Below are 22,262 nucleotides of genomic sequence, written 5' to 3' on the forward strand. Positions count from 1 at the left end.
ATGAAAGAGATTTGCCTCATGCACATTATGCCACGTAGGTATTTAACATAATAACATAAGAATTGCCATATTAGGACAGACCAAAGGTCTACCAAGCCCAGTATCCTATTTCCAACAGTGGCCAATCCAGGTCACAGGTACCTAGCTAGATCACAAGTACTAAACCAGATTTTATGTTGTTTATCCTAGCAGGAAGCAGTGGATGGCCTATGGATGTCTATCATATTTCCCCTCTCCTGCCTTTCCTTCAAAGTATACATATTGAGCTTTTAAGTCTGTCCCCCTATGCCTTATGTTGAAGACCACCGACCATTATAGTAGCCTTCCTCTGCACCAAATCCATCCTGTTTATATCTTTTGAAGGTGCGGTCTCCAGAACTGAACACAATATTCTAAATGAGGTCTCACCACGGTCTTATGCAGGGAGACGGTTGGGGAATGGTTTGTGCACTTGTAAAAGAATTTGGTATACCTATCTGTATAATTTTTCTTGCACTTTGTTGAAAATTTAGTAAAAGTACTTAAACATTAAATACTAATGAACTCTTTGCAATGTTTTTGCATAGGGTTCTCAATGACTGCTATTGGTAGAAGCCCCGGAGACCTGTTTGAGCATCAGAAGTGGAGCTTCCATGCAAGAAAGACTGGTTTTAACCACTCTTACTTAAAACAGAAAACTTGTGAGCATCTGGGCCTTAGTGATATTTAGATGGTCAGGAGTCACTCCTGGCTAGCTAAATAGCACTGATTATTGGGCAGCACATACTTAGTGCATGCAAATGCCAAAAGTAACACAGGACAGTTTAGCCTCTCATGCATTAAGCCATTTTTTTTGCTGCATTAAGGCATGTGTTAACAGCTAATGCAGATTAGTAAAAGGGCCCCACAGTGACTTGCCTTAAGGTCATACAAGGTCTATTTTCAAAGCTATTTTACATGAGTAAGCATTTCGTCTGTGCTAATTATCTGACATCTGTCCTTCCACAGATGTAGCTAAAAGTCTGCATTTCCACAATACTGGTACTTTTAATTACACTCGGATAGGTGTTCCTGCCAATGTTTCAGGTCAGAGAGGAATGAAATGCATGCAGATTGCATTATTCAAATCTTTGCATGTATTTTTCCAGCAAGTTTGACTACAAAAATACACAAACACTCTTGCTTTGAAAATTGCTGCAAAGCCCACTGGTAAAATGTATGTGTTGCTTTTCCTAATATAAACAAGGAATGAATGACAGAGGGGAGTCTTAACCTCCTGTCTTAGGACTCTCCTTAATAACAGTACAACTTTCTAGCCACAGTACCCTACTGTATTCATATCTAAAGCACTGAATTGTACAATCTTATTAAAAAATACTCTGTCCTACTTTACATCTCATTGTTGTTTTTCAACATGCATTGCTATCTAATAATTAGTTTAAAGGAAGTGTATATGTATTTAAGAAAAAAACCAATGATAATTATAGCGAACCCAAACTAAAAAACCCCCAACTTATTTGCAGCACTTGCAACTGGAAGGCCTTGAGTTGGAAATTCTTTCATCTTGTAAAAGCACACATACTAAAAGCCATTTAAAAACTGCAGCAATTATATTGTACATAAACGTGATCCCAAATTGAAATAGTGCAATTTTGGTTTTGAAAAGATTATTTTTAAAAAAAGCTACTGCAGGAATGTGAACTCTGTTGTTTTATGCAGCACAGGGCTAGGCAGTGTGGGTTTCTGGAAGATGAAACGATGGTTGTTGTCAGGCCAGGGTGGAGAATCCAGAGGCTCTTGTTTTATAGCTTGAGCAAGGCTGTGCACTCTAAGGTCACACTGCAGCTTGAATGCTTGCTCACTCAGACTCTTATCATCTGTGGAGCCAAGTCCAAATGGCTGGTTGTCAGCATTTTGGAGGCTAAGCATGCTTTCCAGGTATGTATACTTTGGAGGATAAACTTGGCCCATATCTTTATTGCATGCAGCTTTAAAAGGTCTATTCATGTTGACAGAGTTGGTGTGAGTGGAAGATGCTGTGCAATGTCCTTTATGTGGCAAACAAGTACTTTGCTTCAGCTTCTGACAAGGGGACAATGGGTCGCTGAAGTTAGTCTCTGTCTTGAGGTGCAGTCTGTCAGGGAATGCAAGCAGCTGCTTCTTCAGCATGCTGTTCTCCCCTGGCCAGGTCTGGCCTTGTGACCCTGAAAAGTACTCTGCTCTATTTTCAGAATCAGAATCATATTCCATTTTGATGAGGATGTCCTGGGGCATCAGCAGGTCATACAAAGTTTCAGGGGTTACTGATGCACCTTCTTTTTTAATGTTGTCCATAGCGTAGCTCGCCATGGTATGGTGTTGCACACTTGGGTAGGTCTGGAAATGTTCTGTGCCATCATGCTGGGGACAACAGCTGGTGATGCTTTGGGTTCCATTATAGAAGGGATGGGCTGCTCTAACTGGGAAGGTGCTAGGATGATGACTCCCTGGTCGAACACTAGAGGCATTTCGCAATGGCCAGTTGTTCATGCTGCAGTGGGTCTGGGCATCTGAAACTGTTTTACAAAAATTAAGCGGCTCATCCTGCACTGAACAGCTGTCACTTTTGGTTGGTTGCAATTTCAATCTGATATCTTCCTTCTCATATTTTGTCACTGCCCAGTTAAGGTGCTTTGGTTGTCCTCTAGATTCATGAGAGCAGTTGTACAGTGGGGCCTCCTTCAGACCAAGGATGCTGCTCTGCTTCTTCAGATGTTCCTCCTCCCCTCTGTCACTAACAGAACAAAACACAACTAAATATTAAAAATATGCTCACTTTACACATTTCAAAGGCCTAACCTCTGAAAAAGCATCTTTTATAAATGGCCTTGTATCTTATCCTGAAACTATCTTTAAATGCAAATTGCAATGTTTAACTGAGTTACAATTTAATGCATATTCCATTCGTGTTTAAAAAGATAAAATGTCATTATATGTCCTCAGCTGATCCTTATGGAGATCCAAAGCACTTAGGAGTTTTGGTTCAGAATCCTGGAATAAGCTGCCCATTATTTCCAGATTGAAATTCAGTCACTTACATTGTTTTTATTTGGTTCTTAATTTCTTTTCTTTTTTTTAAATCTTTATTGGGGGTTTTCTTAGAAGTGTTTTCTTAGAAGTGTTGCCAATATTCACTGGTTGATTAGCTAAGTCTAGCAGTCAGATAGACCCACCTATGACTTAGCTGGCCAGCTGAATTTCGGCTTGGCTGACCATGTCTACAGCACCTACACTTAAACTGGAAATTCAATGCCGGTGGTCGGATACAGTCCTGGCAATAAATTTCCAGGTTTGCTGCCGACTACGGGAGGTAGCCAAGCTGTCTCTTACAGTAGAATATTAGCCCCTAAGGCCCATATTCTATAAAGGACACCTTAAGTTAGGCATCTAACTTAAGTTGAAAATGGCATTTAAAAAATTATTTTAAAAGGGAAAATGTAGGTGCCTACTGATGCCTTAAAATACGACACTTGCATCACGCCTACACAGGCACTTTTGATGCCTAATGCCACTGTAGGCGTGGCTAATACCGGAAGAGGTGTTAGGCATCATCAAGCGCCTCCGTAGATGCAATTCACATAAAAGACAGGTGTCGGAAATGTAGGCCTTGAAAATCCTGGCCTACATTAAGGCGCCTACCTGTTCCAAAGCTGCAGTTCTATAAATGGCACCATCGTGTGTCTGACATGCTATCAGCAGCCGTTCTTAAGGCGGCCGACAATGGCACTGTTTATAGAATCCAGGCCTAGGTGTTTTAGCCAAGAATGTGCATAATTTACACAAATTTTGTGTAAATCATGATTATAGCAGGTCAGCTGTGTAGCTGAATACAGAGGCTCTGGCGTTTTTGGCTGGGCCTGTAGCTCTGAGGCTTGTTTTTTATAAAAGGACTGTTTAACTTAGGTGAAGCCTATTCTCCCTAATGTCTAAGTTATTTTGTCAGAGTAGGTGTTTGGTAACTTGGTTCACATGATGGGATTTAAAAGGACTGATTATAATCTGGGGGTTGATTATCTGATTGCTATTTCCTGTGTTGATATTTCATCTATAGTTGGTTTTTAATGAGTCGTTTTTCCTGTGTGATTTTTAATTAGTTTTCTCTAATTTGCTTTTCTATATACTAAGGGCTCTTTTCACGAAGGTGCGCTCGCGTTTTTAGCGCACGCACCGTATTAGCGCGCGCTATAATACACGCTAGCTGAAAAACTACCGCCTGCTCAAGAGGAGGTGGTAGTGGCTAGTGCGCGTGGCATTTTAGCATGTGCTATTCCGCGCATTAAGACCCTAACGCGCCTTCATAAAAGGACCCTAATTGTTTTACTGATAAATGATAATGATAAATTGCAATTGACAAATACCAGTTACTGGGGGAAGGTATTGTTATGAAAAAGGTTTAAATTAAAGTGGGGGAATGTAATATAAGAGTAGAATATGGAATAGATATGTATTTCTTTTACAAAAGTGCATGGATACATATTTATTTATTCAATTTAATTTATTTTCTTTTCTTTTATGTAGTCTTCTTGCATATTGTAAATGATAACGGTAATATGTGGGGGAACTAAAATTTGAACCATTCAACGAACAAAAATAAAGGGGCACTGGCGATCATGAACGTTACTTTCTAAATTTACAAGAGGAGCTCAGAACTATCAGTTGGTAAAGAAATCACATTCGGGGCGGAAAGCCCATTTAAATGTGTTTCGATATGTCTATCATTGCTCCATCTTGAGTTTATATAAAGCAATTTCAAATGATGTTAGCACTGGTTTCTAAATGTCATAAGTTATAAATTTATAATAAACTGGTCTTTAAGCCCGTTACATTAACGGGTGCTAGAACATATGTGTGTGTGTCTGTCTTTATTTCTTTCTCTCTCTTCTTAGCCGCTTTCTTTCTTTCTGCCTTTATTTTTCCTTGGCTGTCCTCTGTTCCTTTTTCTTCACCCCCCCTGTCCATCAGCATCTCTTTCCTTCTCCCCCTGTCCAGCAGTAGGCATCCCTTCCTTTTTTATCCCCCCTCCTCCTTCTTATCCCTATGATACTCTTACCTTGCTCTGTCCCTGATCAGAGGTTCCCGACAGCCGCCCAGTTGCACCCATTGGAAAAGTTCCCACTGCCGCATCCCGCACCCCTCCTGACGCGGCGCCCGCTGTCCTTTCTGTCTGTCTGTGTCCCTGGCCCCTTTGCCTGTCTGTCTTTCTGTGTATCTCCCTGCCCCTGTGTCTTTCTTCTTTCTCCCTCTGTCTGTCTGTCCAAAGCAGCATTCCCTCCCCCTCCATTTCCCTCCCCCCCACCAGTTCCCTGTGCAGTAGCATTAGCGCTCCCTCTACCCCCCCCCCCTTTCCCTTCCCGCGGTCCGGACTACAAACGTGGTGATTACAGCAGCGCTTGCATCAGTCTCCACACGCTGCTTCGGGTCCTTCTACTGCCCTGATTTACTCTGGCACGTCCCTGATGACATCATCAGAGACGCGGCAGAGCAAATCAGGGCAGTAGAAGGGCCCGAAGCAGCGTGTGAAGACTGATGCACACGCTGCTGGAATCGCCATTCGGGCCCGCGGGAAGAGAAGGGGGTGGTTGTCAAAGGAGGAACGGAGATCGGTGGCGGCAGGAGGAATGGAGATCGTCGTCTGGCTGCGGTCGGGCTTGTGTAGAGCAGGGAGGCTGTGACGTATTAAGCGAGCAGGTGGTGACGTAAAATCCGCGCATGCGCACTCGTGTTTTCGCGACGGATCAGGGAACACATTTTTTTAGTGCGCATGCGCGGCCTATCATTTTATTATATTAGATGCTCATAGAGAAAATATTCTTCATAGGTATTTAGAATATTGAACTTCAACTTAGCTCATTTCTGAATCACAACAGTAAGAGAAGTTGTCTCGCTGTGGCGGGATCTTACACGTTTCGCCAAGACGACTTCTTCAGAGAACTCGCATAAGATGATAAACATTCAGAAGGAGAGCTTCACTCTTCCATTACTCTCCTGACTTCTCCAATTTCCGGTTTCGTCACATGCTGCCGGCGGCTGGCCCAGAAGCTTTCCCTCCGACGCAAATGCGTCAGAGGGAAGACTTCCAGGTCAGCTACCAACAGCATGTAGGAATTGCTGCCAGTGGCCTGTGGTTACTGGGTGAGCAGGCCTGATCCCATAAGGGGCGGGCCAGGCTCGCCCCATAGCTGCACCCCTGCTCCTTAGCTCCTCGTCCTGAGTGCAGCTGTGTGTCATGAGCAGCCATCCTCAAGGAGCAGAGCAGACAGGAGCAGAGAGATAGAGGAGTCCCAAAGCTGTGATGGTCTTAAGGTGGCCACACAGGTTGAAAAGGTAATGACAAAAGCTAGAAGGATGCTAGGTTGCATAGGGAGAGGTATGGCCAGTAGGAAAAAGGAGGTATTGATGCCTCTGTATAAGACTCTGGTGAGACCTCATTTAAATTATTGTGTACTATTCTGGAGGCCGCACCTTCAAAAAGATATAAAAAGGATGGAGTCAATCCAGAGGAAGGCTACTAAAATGGCGTGTGGTCTTCGAGATAAGGCATATGGGGACAGGCTTAAAGATCTCAATCTGTAAACTTTGGAGGAAAGGCAGGAGAGAGGAGATATGATAAGAGACGTTTAAATACCTATGTAATGTAAATGTGCATGAGTCAAATCTCTTTCATTTGAAAGGAAACTCTGCGATAGAGGGCATAGGATGAAGTTAAAAGGTGATAAGCTCTGGAGTAATCAGAGGAAATACTTTTATACAGAAAGGGTGGTAGATGCTTGGAACAGTCTCCTGGAAGCGGTGGTGGAAACAGAGTGTGTCTGAATTCAGGAGGACCTGGGATAGGCATGTGGGATCTCTCAGAGAGAGGAAGAGATAATGGTTACTGCGGTTGGGCAGACTAGATGGGCCATTTGGCTTTTATCTGCCATCATGTTTCTATGTATCTTCCTGAAACACTCAGACTGTCACTAATTTGGCTCTGCCTCTAGGCCATTTCTGCTAAGAAAACATTGCTTTTTTTCTGTTGTTTTTTGAATGATAAAGGGAGTGTGTGGGGTTAAGAGAGAAGGGATGGTAAGAATAGGAAGGCAGAGCCTAGAGGTACAGAGGAGAGAAAATGCCTTTTTTCTTTTCTTTTTTTTTCTGTTGGTGGTCATTATTGGAATGATAGAAAGGGAGTGGGTGAGTGTGACAAGAGAAGGGATGGAGGAGAAAGCTAGGATGGGGGTACACATGAAGGTGAGAAAAATAACTTCTTTGGGGTCTCTTCTTGAAAAGGAAGATGGTGAGGGAGCAATAAGAGAAGGGATAGTGATGAGATGGAGAAGTGGGAATGAAAAAAATTACTTTTACACTGTTGGAGTCATTTGAATAGGGAGTGAGTGGGACCAACTATATCTACAAGAGAATTCGCAAATCCCTCATGGCCATGGCTTTTTTTTGGTGGTGGTGGTGGTGGTGGTGGTGGGTGGAGCAGATGTAGAGGCTATACAGCACAACAGTATGTGCAGGTGGGGCAAAGGAGCAAGTGAGCATCCCTAGATTCTGGTGCTGAGCAGCTGCACCTTCCACAAGCACAGGTAGTAGTAGCTAGTGACTTGAGTAAAAAGGGGAGACAAAAATTTACCTTTTTTGATGATAGGGAGAGGGTGGGGACTGTAGCAATGAGAGAAGGGTTAGTGAGGAGAGGGAGAGGGGAGAAAAAAAATCACTTTTTCTTACTCTTGGGGTCATTGGGATAGGGAGTGGGTGGGGGTAATAAAAAAGAATAGTAAGACAGAGGGGAGAAAAAATTTACTTTTTGGGGGGATGATAGAGAGGGAGCGATGTGGGCAACAAGAAAGGGGATAATGAGGACAGGAAGAAGTAGGGTACAGAGAGAAGAATTTGGGGTAAAGGGCAGGATGAGAAAAGAGAACAGTATGTATGCATATGTAAAATGAGGGAAAGTTTCAAGTTTTTATTTTAACTTGATGAATCGCTTATTTACTTTACTAAGCGATTTACAAATTTAAAAAAGGTATAAGCATATACCAATTTGGTCATTAAATATAAGGGGTTTAACTGACAGACTTACAGACTAACAGATACATAAGAAGGGCAGAACTACAATTGTTTATATTAGAATATAGGAGAAGACATGAATGAAAAGAACAATAGGGGGGAAAAGTAGAAAATAAGGAAGGACTAAAATAAACTTTGAGCATAGCTAAAGATTAAAAGCATCTTTAAAAAGAAAACTCTTCAGATTGCCTTTAAAGCGACTTAAGTCATTTTCTTCTCTTATATACTAAAGTAAGGTATTCCATATTTGCGGTGCCATTACTGAGAACATGAGGATGAGGCAGGAGGGGAGACGGGTGCGGACTGTTGGGCACGATGGACCTCTGGTCTGACCCAGCAGAGGCAACTTCTTATGTTCTTATGTATCAATTTCAGTTCCTAAGAACATAAGAACAACCATACTGGATAAGCCCAATGGCCATCTAGCTCTATTTCTAACAAAAACCTAAACAGTAGCAACATACCATGCTGCCGATCCAGGGCAAGAAGTGGCTTCCCCCATGTTTGTCTCAATAGTAAACTATGGATGTTTCTTCAAGGAACTTGTCCAACCCTTCTTAAATCCAGCTATGCTAATCATTGTAACCACACCCTCTGGCAATGAGTTCCAAAGCTTAACTATATACTTTGAGTAAAAATATATTTCCTCCTATGAGTATTTGTTTTACAAGTATTCCCATGTAATTTCATTGAGTGTCCCTTGATTTTTTAAAGGGTGAAAAATCGATTCACCCTTACCTGTTCTACACCACTCAGGATTTTGTAGATCTCAATCATATCCTCGCTCAGCCGTCTCTTTCTCCAAGCTGAAGAGCCCTAACCTCTTTAGTCTTTCCTTATACAAAAGGAGTTCCATCTCCTTTATCATTTTGGTCACTCTTCTTTGAACCTTTTCTAATTCTGCTATGTTTTGAGATATGGTAACTAGAACTGTGCGCAATGCTCAAGGTGAGGATGCACAGCGTAGTAGTGTGCCAAGGGTGCGGCAGTGGGGGAGGTACTCTACCCTAATTGTAGGGAGTTGGGGGGGTTCTGGAGTGGTCAGGGGGCTGTGATCTGCCTGCATGCATCTGTCAGTTCTGCCAGCCCTACCTCTCTGAAGTCAACTTCCTGTTCCAGAAGAGAGGACTGGTGCTCCACCCCCAGGTTCCTCCCCCACCAGGTATACCACTGGCACCATGGATAGAGGCATTATAATATTCTCGGTCTTATTTACTATCTCTTTCCTAATAATTCCTAGCATCCTGTTTGCTTTTTTTGCTGCAACCGCACACTGGGCAGAAGATTTCAGCGTAGTGTCTACAATGACACCCAGATCTTTTTGGGTGCCGACTCCTAAGATGGATCCTAGCATAAGTAACTATGATTTGGATTATTCTTTCCAAAGTGTATCACATTAAATTTCATCTGCCATTTGGACGTCCAATCTTCCAATTTCCTACAGTCTTCCTGCAAATTTAATTACCTCAGTTGTCATTCCAATTTCCAGATTAAATAGCACTGGTCCCAGTACAGATTAAAAGGTGGGGGAAAGGGTGTAAGAATGCAATTTCTTTTTTTTTTTTTTTTGGGGGGGGGGGGTGTAATGCAATTGCAAGCAATGCATTCATATAGTAAATAGAGTGTTTTTTTAAAAAATGTTGGCCAAATAGCACTTAATATCGATCCCAGTGTAAATACAGAACCATGTTCACTGCTTTCAAAGTTGTAATCGCCAAATTTAGTGCAGGTATCCAACCATGCTAAGTCATGAGTGATCACCATACTACTTCGTGAATTGACCCTTTAATTGTTTTTGTACATTGATTCTGGGAGTCAGACTTTCACTTTACTAATGTGGTCAGATGCTTACCTCTGCGCTTGTTGTGGGACAATGACATACTCAGAACATCCATTTCTGTATACAATCGGAGTGCTGGCTTCCACCCAGACCCACTGATCATCATTCCTTTGTGCTTTGAGCAAAGAGATTCCACTTTCTGCACTATTCACCCCTGCCAAATTGAGAAGATTTATGATTCATTATTTGTGCCCTTTAAAAGATAGGGGGGTCAATATTCAAAGCAATTTAAATTGCTTAAGCTGGTTTTACAATGTTTCAGTATTGCTCATGGTTCTATTTATACCTGTTTTGCTTCATGCGTTAATAAAACACATTTAAATATAAATTGCTTCTGAAACTATCGGTGGCTATTCATCGGCACTTAAAACAGTACTGCTGAATATACCCTCTAACCACCTATGCCATAACTGGCTAGTTTGTGGGCGTTCCAGGGGCAGAGCTAGGACAGAGCAGAAACTTAGCTGGTTAGTGGCAATTTTTATTCTGCTAACTGGCTAAGTAGCAACAAAGTTAAGGAAGCAAAAAAGCTGTCTTAACTTAATGCAGCAAGCTAACAGGATGCCAGTCTGAATATCAGCTGATGCTTGGTTAACTTTTGAATAATCAGTACCAGGAGCCACACATGCCTGGCCTCAAATGTCCAAAATTGGTCAGTCCGCAGCCTGTCCGACCGAGCTGAAGACAAAAGATAAGTTTGAGTCAAATTATACATATAAGTGTGACCACCTGGCGTGATATATTTATTGATTTTTGCTACTTTTTGCATAACACAGAGCTATTTGGCCCTCTGGGAGGTTTTTATGCTGATGAGGCTCTCCACCTGAACACCTTAAACCACAGCTGTGGTGGTGGGAGGGCTTTGTCTGAGGCTTTTCCTCCTGGCAGAGCCGTGTCTGACTCGTGTTGTAGTCTCTATACCTTCCACATGACCTTGTGAGTGTGTTTATTATTACTATATTTTTTAAAAGCCAGCTGGTCCAGAGGACTTCCTCAAGCCAGCATGCCTTTTCCCTTCTTTCAGCACTGGTCCGAAGTCATAAGAACATAAGAATAGGCTTATTGGGTCAGACCAATGGTCCATCAAGCCCAGTAGCCCGTTCTCACAGTGGTCAATCCAGGTCACTAGTACTTGGCCAAAACCAAGGAGTAACAACATTCCATGCTACTGATCCAGGGCAAGCAGTGGCTTCCCCCATGTCTCTCTCAATAACAGACTATAGACTTTTCCTCCAGGAAATTGTCCAAACCTTTCTTAAAACCAGCTACACTAGCCACTCTTACCACAAACTCTGGCAATGCGTTCCTGAGCTTAACTATTCTGTGAGTGAAAATGTTTTTCCTCCTATTGGTTTTAAAAGTATTTGCTTGTAACTTCATCGAGTGTCTCCTAGTCTTTGTAATTTTTGATGGAGTGAAAAATCGATCCACTTGTACCCGGTCTACTCCACTCAGGATTTTGTAGACTTCAATCATATCTCTCCTCAGCCATCTCTTTTCCAAGCTGAAGAGCCCTAACCTTTTTAGTCTTTCCTCATACGAGAGGAGTTCCAACCCTTTATCATACTGGTCACTCTTCTTTGAACCTTTTCTAGCGCTACTATCTTTCTTGAGATAAGTAGACCAGAATTGAATGCAATACTCCAGTTGAGGTTGCTGGGGCATTATAACAGGGGATACTCCAGTTGAGGATACAGGGGCATTATAACATTCGTAGTCTTGTTAACTATCCCATTTTTAATAATTCTTAGCATCCTGTTTGCTTTTTTGGCCACCACCACACATGGGTACAAGGTTTCATTGTATTGTCTATGATGACACCCAGATCCTTTTCTTGGACGCTAACCCCCAAGGTGGACCCTAGCATCTGGTAACTTTGATTCAGGTTATTCTTCCCAATGTGCATCACTTTGCATTTGTCCACATTAAATTTCATCTGGCACTTGATCGCCCAGTCTTCCAATTTCCTAAGGTCTGCCTGCAATTTTTTACAACCGCATGTGTTTTAACAACTTTGAACAGTTTAGTATCATCTGCAAATTTAATCACCTCACACTTTGTTCCAATTTCTAGATCATTTATAAATAAGTTAAATAGCATTGGTTCCGGCACTTCACTGTTTACTCTCCTCTATTGAGAAAAATTACCATTTAACCCTACCCTGTTTTCTATCTGATAACCAATTCCTAATCCACAACTGAACTTTGCCACCTATCCCATGACTCTTTAATTTTATCAGGAGCCTCTCATGAGGAACTTTATCAAAAGCTTTCTGAAAATCTACATACACTATATCACCCTCACCTTCCCCGTCCTGCTGACAAACTGACTGTGGCAGTGATTCTGAAGCGCTGCCAGAGATCTCTCTGCTTTCCTTCTGCCATGGTCCACCAAAGAGGAAACAGGAGTTGTGTTATTGGGGACGGTACCAGGAGTCTGGCCAGTTAAATAGTGCTAAATATTGGGTTGACCATCTTCTTAGCAGCTGTATGTTTCTGTGTGGGCATTTGCACACTATTGGAGCTGATTCTGTGAGACATATACAAGGGGTATTGAAAAGTTCTCAGCTCAACCAAACAAATTTCTAAAAAGAGTATTATTTTATTTCATTACGTGCCAATTTGCAGAAACAAAATTCTATGTTTAGACATTGTTTCAGATCATTGCTTGAACCATGTCCACATCATTCTCTTCTTGGGTGGGTTGAGAACTTTTCAGCACCTCCTCTTATGTGCCTATGTTGCCTTTATAAAAATTCTTTTAAAAATAAGTGCTTTTTTGACTTCTCACATAGATTTTTTAAAATAAAATTAGCCCCTAAATATGCACTTTTTCAGCAAAATTACCCTCATAATGACTCAGATGGGGAAATTAACTGGGTTTCTAGGCCAAATAGATTTGACTAATATTAATTCAGAATATCCTTAAATCAGATCTTTCTCTTACGGACTGGTGTTTCTTAGATTTGGAAGCATCTTTACAGAAATAGAAAGCAACTGTGTACTTACACTTTATCTGGTTTTCTGCACGGTGTAACACGTCGGAGAAGGAAACACCATGGTGACTGGTCCTGCCATGTATCTCTGCTTCACACAGTCCTGAAAAAGGTTTTGCTCTATAAAACAAAAGAAACATCAATACATTTTACAATGATTAATCTTCTGGGCTTGACTGACCCATATTCATGGCTTAAAAAAGTTTTATGGTCAGAATCCCTTGTTATGCTATATATACCATCAGCTTCATCATTATATGCACAAATGTTTTATGCAGAAGTTAGTTCAGCAACCAACAAGAGCCACGATAGCAAGTATTGGGCCGCTTGACAAGAGTGAACACAATGTGATCAAATTTGACTGGAGGGAGAACAACATAGAAAGCTACTGCTTTAGGATTCAACTTTCAAAAGTAAGACTATAATAAAATGAGGAAACTGATTTGAAACAAAAAAAGCAGCTGAAAAGCTGTAATGTTTACATTAGGCATGAATGTTGGTTAAAGATGGTATCTTGGAAGAAGGCCAAACAAATCTATCTTGGTTTGACACAGACAAAGAATAAGGCCCTGCAGTTGGGTACTGAATTCGGATGCTAGACTGATAACTGACACACCCAGAATGGCGCACCTCTCTACTGCCTTGAAACAACCTCACTAGTTGCCAATAAAACAGGGGTACAGTATAAAGTTCTTACTGTGGTCCACCAGGTCTTATATAGATTGGCCCCTGCATGCTTTGCTCTGTTGTGGGAGATCTATAGACCTGGAAGGATATTAAGATCGGATGGGGGTATGAGATTAACAGTAGTTATAGAAATGGGAGTGCGCTATGTAACTACAAAAACAAAAATATTTTGTATTGCTGGTGTGCATCTGTGGAATAATATACCTGGAAATTTGAGACTATGTGCAGATTATGTTAACTTTAAGAAACATAGAAACATGATGGCAGATAAACGCCAAATGGCTCATCTAGTCTGCCCATCCGTAGTAACCATTACAGTGGTGCCTCACACAACGAACTTAATTCGTTCCAGGAGCAAGTTTGTTATGCGAAAAGTTCGTTATGTGAAACGCGTTTTCCCATAACAATACATGTTAAAAAAAATAATTCGTTCTGTAGCATAAAATATGCTAAGATGACATAAAAAAAGATAAATTTTTGGTTATTATTTTTATTTAGATACATCTAAAAACATAATTGTTTTTTAAAACAACACACATTTTTTAAATTTAAAGACAGACTAAGTAGAGTCTAATTTTACAGTGAGAGAGGGCAGAGTCTCAGCGGCAAAAAGTGGGACTTAACTGTTCATTTTTTTTTTTTTTCTACCGTGTTTCCCCGATGATAAGGCAGGGCCATCAAATAAGACAGCCCCCCCTTTTTAGAAAAAAATGTAAAATAAGGCACCCCCCCCGCAAATAAGCCACCCACCGATACCTGCGCTTACCCGAATCGGGTGGTACGGTGGGTGACTCCGTGTGGTCCCTGGCACCCCCGACACGATCGGGGCAAGAGGGAGCTCAAGCCCTCTTGCCCCCCCGACTCCCCGACACGATCGGGGCAAAAGGGAGCCCAAGCCCTCTTGCCCCGCCGATTCCCCAACTCCCCGACAATATCGGGCCAGGAGGGAGCCCAAGTCCTCCTGGCCACGGCGACCCCCTAACCCCACCCTGCACTACATTACGGGCAGGAGGGATCCCAGGCCCTCCTGCCCTCGACGCAAACCCCCCCTCCCCCCAACGACCGCCCCCCCCAAGAACCTCCGACCGCCCCCCCAGCCGACCCGTGACCCCCCTGGCCGACCCCCACGACACCCCCAACCCCCTTCCCCGTACCTTTCTGTAGTTGGCCGGACAGACGGGAGCCAAACCCGCCTGTCCGGCAGGCAGCCAACGACGGAATGAGGCCGGATTGGCCCATCCGTCCCAAAGCTCCGCCTACTGGTGGGGCCTAAGGCGCCTGGGCCAATCAGAATAGGCCCGGGAGCCTTAGGTCCCTCCTGGGGGCAGGGCCTGAGGCACATGGTCGGGTTGGGCCCATGTGCCTCAGGCCCCGCCCCCAGGAGGGACCTAAGGCTCCCGGGCCTATTCTGATTGGCCCAGGCGCCTTAGGCCCCACCAGTAGGCGGAGCTTTGGGACGGATGGGCCAATCCGGCCTCATTCCGTCGTTGGCTGCCTGCCGGACAGGCGGGTTTGGCTCCCGTCTGTCCGGCCAACTACAGAAAGGTACGGGGAAGGGGGTTGGGGGTGTCGTGGGGGTCGGCCAGGGGGGTCGCGGGTCGGCTTGGGGGGCGGTCGTTGGGGGGAGGGGGGTTTGCGTCGAGGGCAGGAGGGCCTGGGATCCCTCCTGCCCGTAATGTAGTGCAGGGTGGGGTTAGGGGGTCGCCGTGGCTAGGAGGACTTGGGCTCCCTCCTGGCCCGATATTGTCGGGGAGTTGGGGAATCGGCGGGGCAAGAGGGCTTGGGCTCCTTTTTGCCCCGATCGTGTCGGGGAGTCGGGGGGGCAAGAGGGAGCCAGGCGGAGAGAGGGCAGTTAAGCGCAGTGCCTGCGCGGAAGGATGCAGCTCGGGCGACTTCGTTGTGTGAAATGAAGTTCGTTGTACGAATCAAGACATAAAGTTCGTTGTGCGCAGCGTGCGCTGTGCGAGGCGTCCGTTGTGTGAGGCACCACTGTATCTCTTTCTCTCTCCGAGAGATCCTACGTGCCTATCCCAGGCCCTTTTGAATTCAAACACAGTCTCTGTCTCCACCGTTTCCTTCTTCATGTACGGCGACCAGTGCTGGACGCAGTACTCCAGGTGAAGGCGTACCATGGCCCGGTACAGCGGCATGATAACCTTCTCTGATCTGTTCATGATCCCCTTCTTTATCATTCCTAGCATTCTGTTTGACATTTTTGCAGCCGCCGCACATTGTGTGGATGGCTTCATCGACTTGTCGATCAGAACTCCCAAGTCCCTTTCCTGGGAGGTCTCTCCAAATACCGCCCCGGACATCCTGTATTCGTGCATGAGATTTTTGTTACCGACATGCATCACTTTACACTTATCCATGTTGAACCTCATCTGCCATGTCGATGCCCATTCCTCGAGCTTGATTATGTCACGTTGCAGATCTTCACAATCCCCTTGTGTCTTTACTACTCTGAATAACTTTGTATCATCCGCAAATTTAATCACCTCGCTCGTCGTACCTATGTCCAGATCATTTATAAAGATGTTAAAGAGCACGGGTCCAAGCACCGAGCCCTGCGGCACCCCACTGGTGATGCTCTTCCAGTCCAAGTATTGTCCATTTACCCCCACTCTTTGTTTCCTATGCTCCAGCCAGTTTTTAATCCACGTGAGTATTTCACCCTCAATTCCATGGCTTGCAATTTTCCGAAGTAGTCGTTCATGCGGAACCTTGTCGAACGCCTTCTGAAAATCCAGATATACAATATCGACCGGATCTATAATGTGAGTCTATAATCTATACAGAAATCTAATTTAGATCTAAGAAGTTTGGTGATTTGTAAAATTGTGTTGTCTATTTTTCAAAAGCGTCCTTGAACAAAAAACTTTTTAAGGATCGCTTGAATTTTTCTAAAGAAGATTCATTACGAATATAAATTGGTAAATTGTTCCAAAGCTGAGGTGCTATAACCTTATGCTATTCAGGCAAGTTGAAATCGAGGTATAGAACTCTACACTGCAAGGGCTTTGAGAATTCACAACTATCTCACCAATCCCTTGTGGAATCTTCACTGAAAAGGACCCATCCTTCCAGGGTTTATGCCATTGTATCTCCTGAAAGAGAGGGTAGGACCATGGACAAGTTTGGCCATCGTCTTTATCAAAATTCGATGATGGCCTCAAGGGTTTTGAATTATAACTTCATTTTCACTACTTATTTTAAGTACTTGATTGATATTCTCCCTGGATTTTCTAAAGACCTTGGTCAACATAGACTTTTGGAGTTTCAGCAAGTCACTGCTACCTTGGCACAACTCAGATTACATCTTCTTCAGTCATCTTATGATGCCTTTGAACTTTCATCGAGGGTCACTGCATTCTCAGTAGCTTCACACCATTGATATGGATCCCAATCTTCAGGATCGTCTGGCTAATATTCCTTGTGAGGGCAATGACCTCTTTGACGAATCCATAGAGGCCACCACCAAGAAGTTGTCTGAACATGAAAAATCCTTTGCTTCTATCGTCAGACCAAAGCCTAAGCCAGCTCCTGCAAAGCCTACTTGACCTCTTCCATCCTATCCTCTAAGGGCAGTTCCTTACACTTGAGCACCCCCTAAGAAACAACAACAGCAGAAGCAACAGAAACCTCAGCCTTCAGCTACACCCAAGGCTTCTCAGCCTTTTGATTGTCTCATACAGAGCATAACCTCCATCGTTCTGCCTCTGTCCTCCCCTTTCCCCATAGGAGGTCATCTCCATCACTTTTATTATTGATGGGAGACCATTACATCTGACCTCTGGGTGCTGTCAATAATCAGGGAGGGATACTCTCTTCATTTCACTCAGATTCCACCAGAGCTTCCTCCAAGAGAGTATCCTTCCAATCCTTCCCAGACCACCTTTCTTCTTCAGGAAGCTCAAGCTCTGCTTCGTCTCTGTGCCATCAGGGAAGTTCCCTTGGAACAGCAGAGCAGGGTTTTTTTACTCCCGTTAATTCCTAGTTCTAAAGAAGATGGGCGATCTGTGGCCCATACTGGATCTCAGGGCTCTCAACAAATTTTTGGTCAAAGAAAAATTTTGCAAGTTGTCCCTGGCATTCCTTTATCCCCTTTTGGATCAGAACGATTAATTATGTTTTCTAGATCTCAAAGAGGCTTACACTCACATCACCATTCATCTGACCTCCTGTCAGTACCTCAGAGTTTGGGTGGGGAATCTTCATTTTTAGTACAGAGTGCTACCCTTTGGCCTGGCATCATCTCCCAGAGTGTTCACCAAGTGTCTAGCAGCAGCTCTAATGAACCATGGTCTCCAAGTATTCCCCTACCTGGATGAATGGCTCATCAAAGATTCAACATCTCAGGGGGTTATTGTAGCAACCCAACGGACTATGTGGTTCCTATAAAGCTTGGGATTCGAAATCAACTTTTCCAAATCCCACCTTCAGTGAATCTACAGTTCACTGGAGCTATCCTGGACACTAACCAGCTCATAGCATTCCTTCCTCAGCAGCGTCTGAATGCTCTTCTTCAGCTGTGTCACAGAGTGTCTTCCCTTTCTTCACTCTCAGCGAGATACATGATGGTACTACTAGGTCACATGACCTCGACAGTTCACGTGACTCCTTTTGCCAGACTTCACCTCAGAATCCCTCAGTGCACCCTGGCATCTCAGAGGATGTAGGCTTGCGAACCACTCTCTCAGCACATTACAGTCACTCCTTCGTTGAGACAGTCTCTCCACTGGTGGATGCTCTCTTCCAATCTCTCCAGAGGTTTACTGTTTCAGACACCCACTCATCAGAAGGTCCTCATGACAGATTCCTTGACCTACGCTTGGGGGGCTCACCTTGATGGTCTCCGTACTCAAGGCCATTGGTCCAGCATGGATCGTCAATGTCATATCAATCTGTTGAAACTCAGTGATCTTCAATGCTCTCAAAGCTTTTCAACATCTTCTTAACGACCAGGTAGTCATCATTCGGATGGACAATCAAGTCGCCATGTACTATGTCAACAAACAGGGAGGAACAGGATCTCTCCCTCCTTGCCAAGAAGCTCTGCAGGTTTGGGATTGGGCAATTCTTCACAACACCTTCCTGAAAGCTGTCTACATTCAAAGAGAGAAAAACTGGTGGACATATTGAGTTATCTTCTGCAACCTCATAAATGGACACTCAATTATTCGCCTCTTCATCACATTTTTTCTCAGTGGGGAACTCCTCAGATAGACCTCTTTGCATCTCCCCACAACCATAAACTGCCTCAGTTCTGCTCCAGGATATACTCTCCTCATCACCTCGAGGCAGATGCTTTTCTGCTGGAAAGAACGAATCTCTTCCTGTATGCATTTCCTCCATTCCCTCTCATTCTAAAGACTCTTGTCAAGCTCAAGACCGATCGTGCCACCATGATTCTGATAGCTCCTCAGTGGCCCAGGCAACCTTGGTACTCCCTTCTACTTCAACTCAGAAGCAGGGAGTCTTACCTACTACCAGTTTTTCCATCTCTGCTTACACAGAGTCAACGATCTCTACTTCATCCCAACCTGCAGTCTCTGCACCTGACAGCTTGGTACCTCTCAACATAACTCCTCTTCAGTTTTCTCATCCTGTTCGAGACATTTTAGAGGCTTCCAGAAAGCTTGCCACTAGACAATGCTACCACCAAAAATGGACTAGATTTTCTACGTGGTGCATCTCTCAGAACATGGAGCCTCAAGATGCTACCTTGTCTTCCATCTTGGATTATCTTTTGCACTTATCTACCTCTGGCCTCAAGTCTACATCTATTCGAGTCCATCTCAATGCAATCACTGCTTTCCATAAGCCTATCGAGGGGAAACCCCTCTCTGTTCATCTGGTGGTTTCCAAATTTATGAAAGGACTTTTCAATGTCAAACCTCCTCTCAAACCTCCTCTACTGGTTTGGGATCTCAATGTTGTTCTTGCTCAATTGATGAAGCCTCCATTTGAACCAATGTCTACGGCTCATCTGAAATATATCACTTGGAAAGTGTTGTTTCTCATTGCTCTCACATCTGCTCAAACAATCAGTGAGCTGCAAGCTTTAGTTGCTGATCCACCTTTCACTGTTTTCCATCATGACAAGGTGGTCCTCTGTACTCATCCTAAATTTTTACCTAAAGTGGTTTCAGAATTTCATCTCAATCAATCCATTGTACTTCCAGTGTTTTTTTTTCCAAGACCTCATTCTCATCCTGGAGAAGCAGCTCTTCATAGTCTGGACTGTAAGCGTGCTTTGGCCTTCTACTTGGAACGCACCAAACCACACAGATCTGCTCAACTTTTTGTCTCATTTGATCCAAATAAGTTGGGACATCCAATTTCTAAGCAAACCATCTCCAACTGGATGGCTGCTTGTATCTCTTTCTGCTATGCTCAGGCTGGACTGCATCTACAGAGTCGAGTCACAGCCCACAAAGTCAGAGCCATGGCGGCTTCAGTAGCTTTCCTCAGATTCACTCCTATTGAGGACATTTGCAAACTGCCACCTGGTCCTCAGTTCATACTTTCACCTCTCATTATTGTCTGAATGTTTTCTCCAGATGGGATGGCCATTTTGGCCAGAGAGTATTACAAAATTTATTCTCCTAAGTTGCCAACACTCCCACCATCCCATACTGGTTAGCTTGGAGGTCACCCACATGTGAGAATTGGCTGCCTGCTTGTCCTGGGATAAAGCACAGTTACTTACCGTAACAGGTGTTATCCAAGGACAGCAGCCAGCTATTCTCACAACCCACCCACCTCCCCTGGTTGGCTTCTCTGCTAACTATCTGAACTGACGAGATGCACTCTGTGCTGTGCAGGAAGGCACTTGCGCATGCGCGGTGTGGCAGACTCGAAACTTCTGAAGTTTTCTACAAGCAAGTCTGCTTGCGAGGCTGTCCGCATCCGGGCTCCGTAGATGACGTCACCCACATGTGAGAATAGCTGCCTGCTGTCCCTGGATAACATCTGTTACGGTAAGTAACTGTGCTAATTGGTTGTTGGAAGTTATAGTAATTAGAGACTTTAAGATTTTCATGATCCAAAGTTAAAGGTTTTGCTTGATGGTTTAGTTAAGAATTTTGTCATTCGATTTCTGGAGAAGTTTTTATGAAATGTCCTGTGAGCAGTGGCGTACCAAGGGGGGGCGGGGGGGCGGTGCGCCCCGGGTGCCAGCCCTAAGGGGGTGCTCCTGGCCTTGCCGTTCAGTCCCCCCCCCCACCCCCGAAGGACCGCTCGCCCCACTGACCTTCCTGCACCACCTGTGAAGCAGCCCGCAGCAGGATCGCGAAGTCAGCGTCAGCGATCCCTGCGCTGCTTAGGCGCTGCTTCCTGCGCCGCGATCCCGCCCCTCCTCTGATGTCTGAGGAGGGGCGGGACCGTGGCGCAGGAAGCAGCGCAGGGATCGCTGACGCTGACTTCGCGATCCTGCTGCGGCTGCTTCATAGGTGGTGCGGGGAGGCCAGGGGGGCGAGCGGTCCTTCGGGGTGGGGCGGGCAGGCAGGCAGGCAGGCTTTCAAGGGGGAGGGGGTGACAGGCAGGCAGGCAGGCCTTCAAGGGGGGACAGGCCTTCAAGGGGGGGTGCAGGCCTTCGGGGGGGTGTAGGCCTTTGGGGGGGGTGCAGACCTTTAAGGGGGTGCAGGCCTTCAAGGGGGGGACAGGCCTTCAAGGGGGGAAAGGCAGGCAGGTCTTCAAGGGGGGGACAGGCCTTCGGGGGGGTGCAGACCTTCAAGGGAGTGCAGGCCTTCAAGGGGGGGGTGCAGGCCTTCAAGGGGGGGTGCAGGCCTTCAAGGGGTAGACAGGCCTTCAAGGGGGGGAAAGGCAGGCAGGCAGGCCTTCAAGGGGGGACAGGCCTACAAGGGGGGGAGAAGCTACAAGGGGGTGGGACAGGCCTTCAAGTGGGGGACAGGCCTTCGGGGGGTGCAGGCCTTCGGGGGGTGCAGACCTTCAAGGGGGGGACAGGCAGGCAGGCCTTCAAGGGGGGGACAGGCCTACAAGGGGATGGGACAGGCCTTCAAGTTGGGTGCAGGCCTTCAAGGGGGGACAGGCAGACCTTTAAGGGGGGACAGGCCTTTGGGGGGGACCATGATTTAGAAGTACACGGAGGGAAGGGGGTGTTCAAAGAGACGTGCATATGCCAAACTTTGGGGGGGGTAGAAATAATGGGTCTGAAAATAGAGGAGAGGGAGCGAGATGATGGACCATGGGATTTAGGGAGGGAAGGAACAGAAAGGGAGAGAAATTGGACACAAGGGATGGTGTGGAGGAGGGATAGAGATACTGGATAGGAGGGTAATTAGGAAAAGAAAGGGAGAGATGGTAGACTCTGGGGTGGTGGGGAAGGAGGGAGAGATGCCGGATGAAAGGGTATTTAAGAAAAGGTGGATCTGTGGAGGGAGATGAAAAAAAGGAAAGATACCAGACTTCCTGGGAAGGGAAGGGAAATGGAAAGGGAGGACAGAGTTGGCAGATGGATGGTTAGCATGCAGAAAGAAGGAGACCCTGGCAAGCAAGTTATCAGAAGAAAACCAGAGCCTTGGACCAACAAGATTTGAAATATAACCAGACAACAAAAGGTAGAAAAATTACTTTTATTTTCTGTTTTGTGATTATAATATGTCAGATTTGAAATGTGTATCCTGCCAGAGCTGGTGTTGGACT

General features: G+C 44.9%; 1 protein-coding gene across 3 annotated transcripts in view; it reads right to left on the reverse strand.

Annotated features, from left to right (window-relative positions):
- Positions 1-1,356: 1,356 nt before the first annotated feature.
- The window catches only part of AHRR (aryl-hydrocarbon receptor repressor), a 355,001-nt gene continuing 334,095 nt past the window's right edge, over positions 1,357-22,262 (reverse strand). For all 3 annotated transcript variants that reach the window (XM_033929699.1, XM_033929700.1, XM_033929701.1), the window contains 3 exons: positions 12,922-13,028; positions 9,926-10,067; positions 1,357-2,752 (listed from right to left, as the gene is read on the reverse strand). In XM_033929699.1, coding sequence (XP_033785590.1) covers positions 1,663-2,752; positions 9,926-10,067; positions 12,922-13,028 — 1,339 coding nt within the window. In that variant the 3' untranslated portion in view covers positions 1,357-1,662. The remainder of the gene's footprint in view (positions 2,753-9,925; positions 10,068-12,921; positions 13,029-22,262) is intronic.

This window comes from Geotrypetes seraphini, chromosome 2, assembly GCF_902459505.1.
Source record: "Geotrypetes seraphini chromosome 2, aGeoSer1.1, whole genome shotgun sequence".
Lineage (NCBI taxonomy): Eukaryota > Metazoa > Chordata > Amphibia > Gymnophiona > Dermophiidae > Geotrypetes > Geotrypetes seraphini.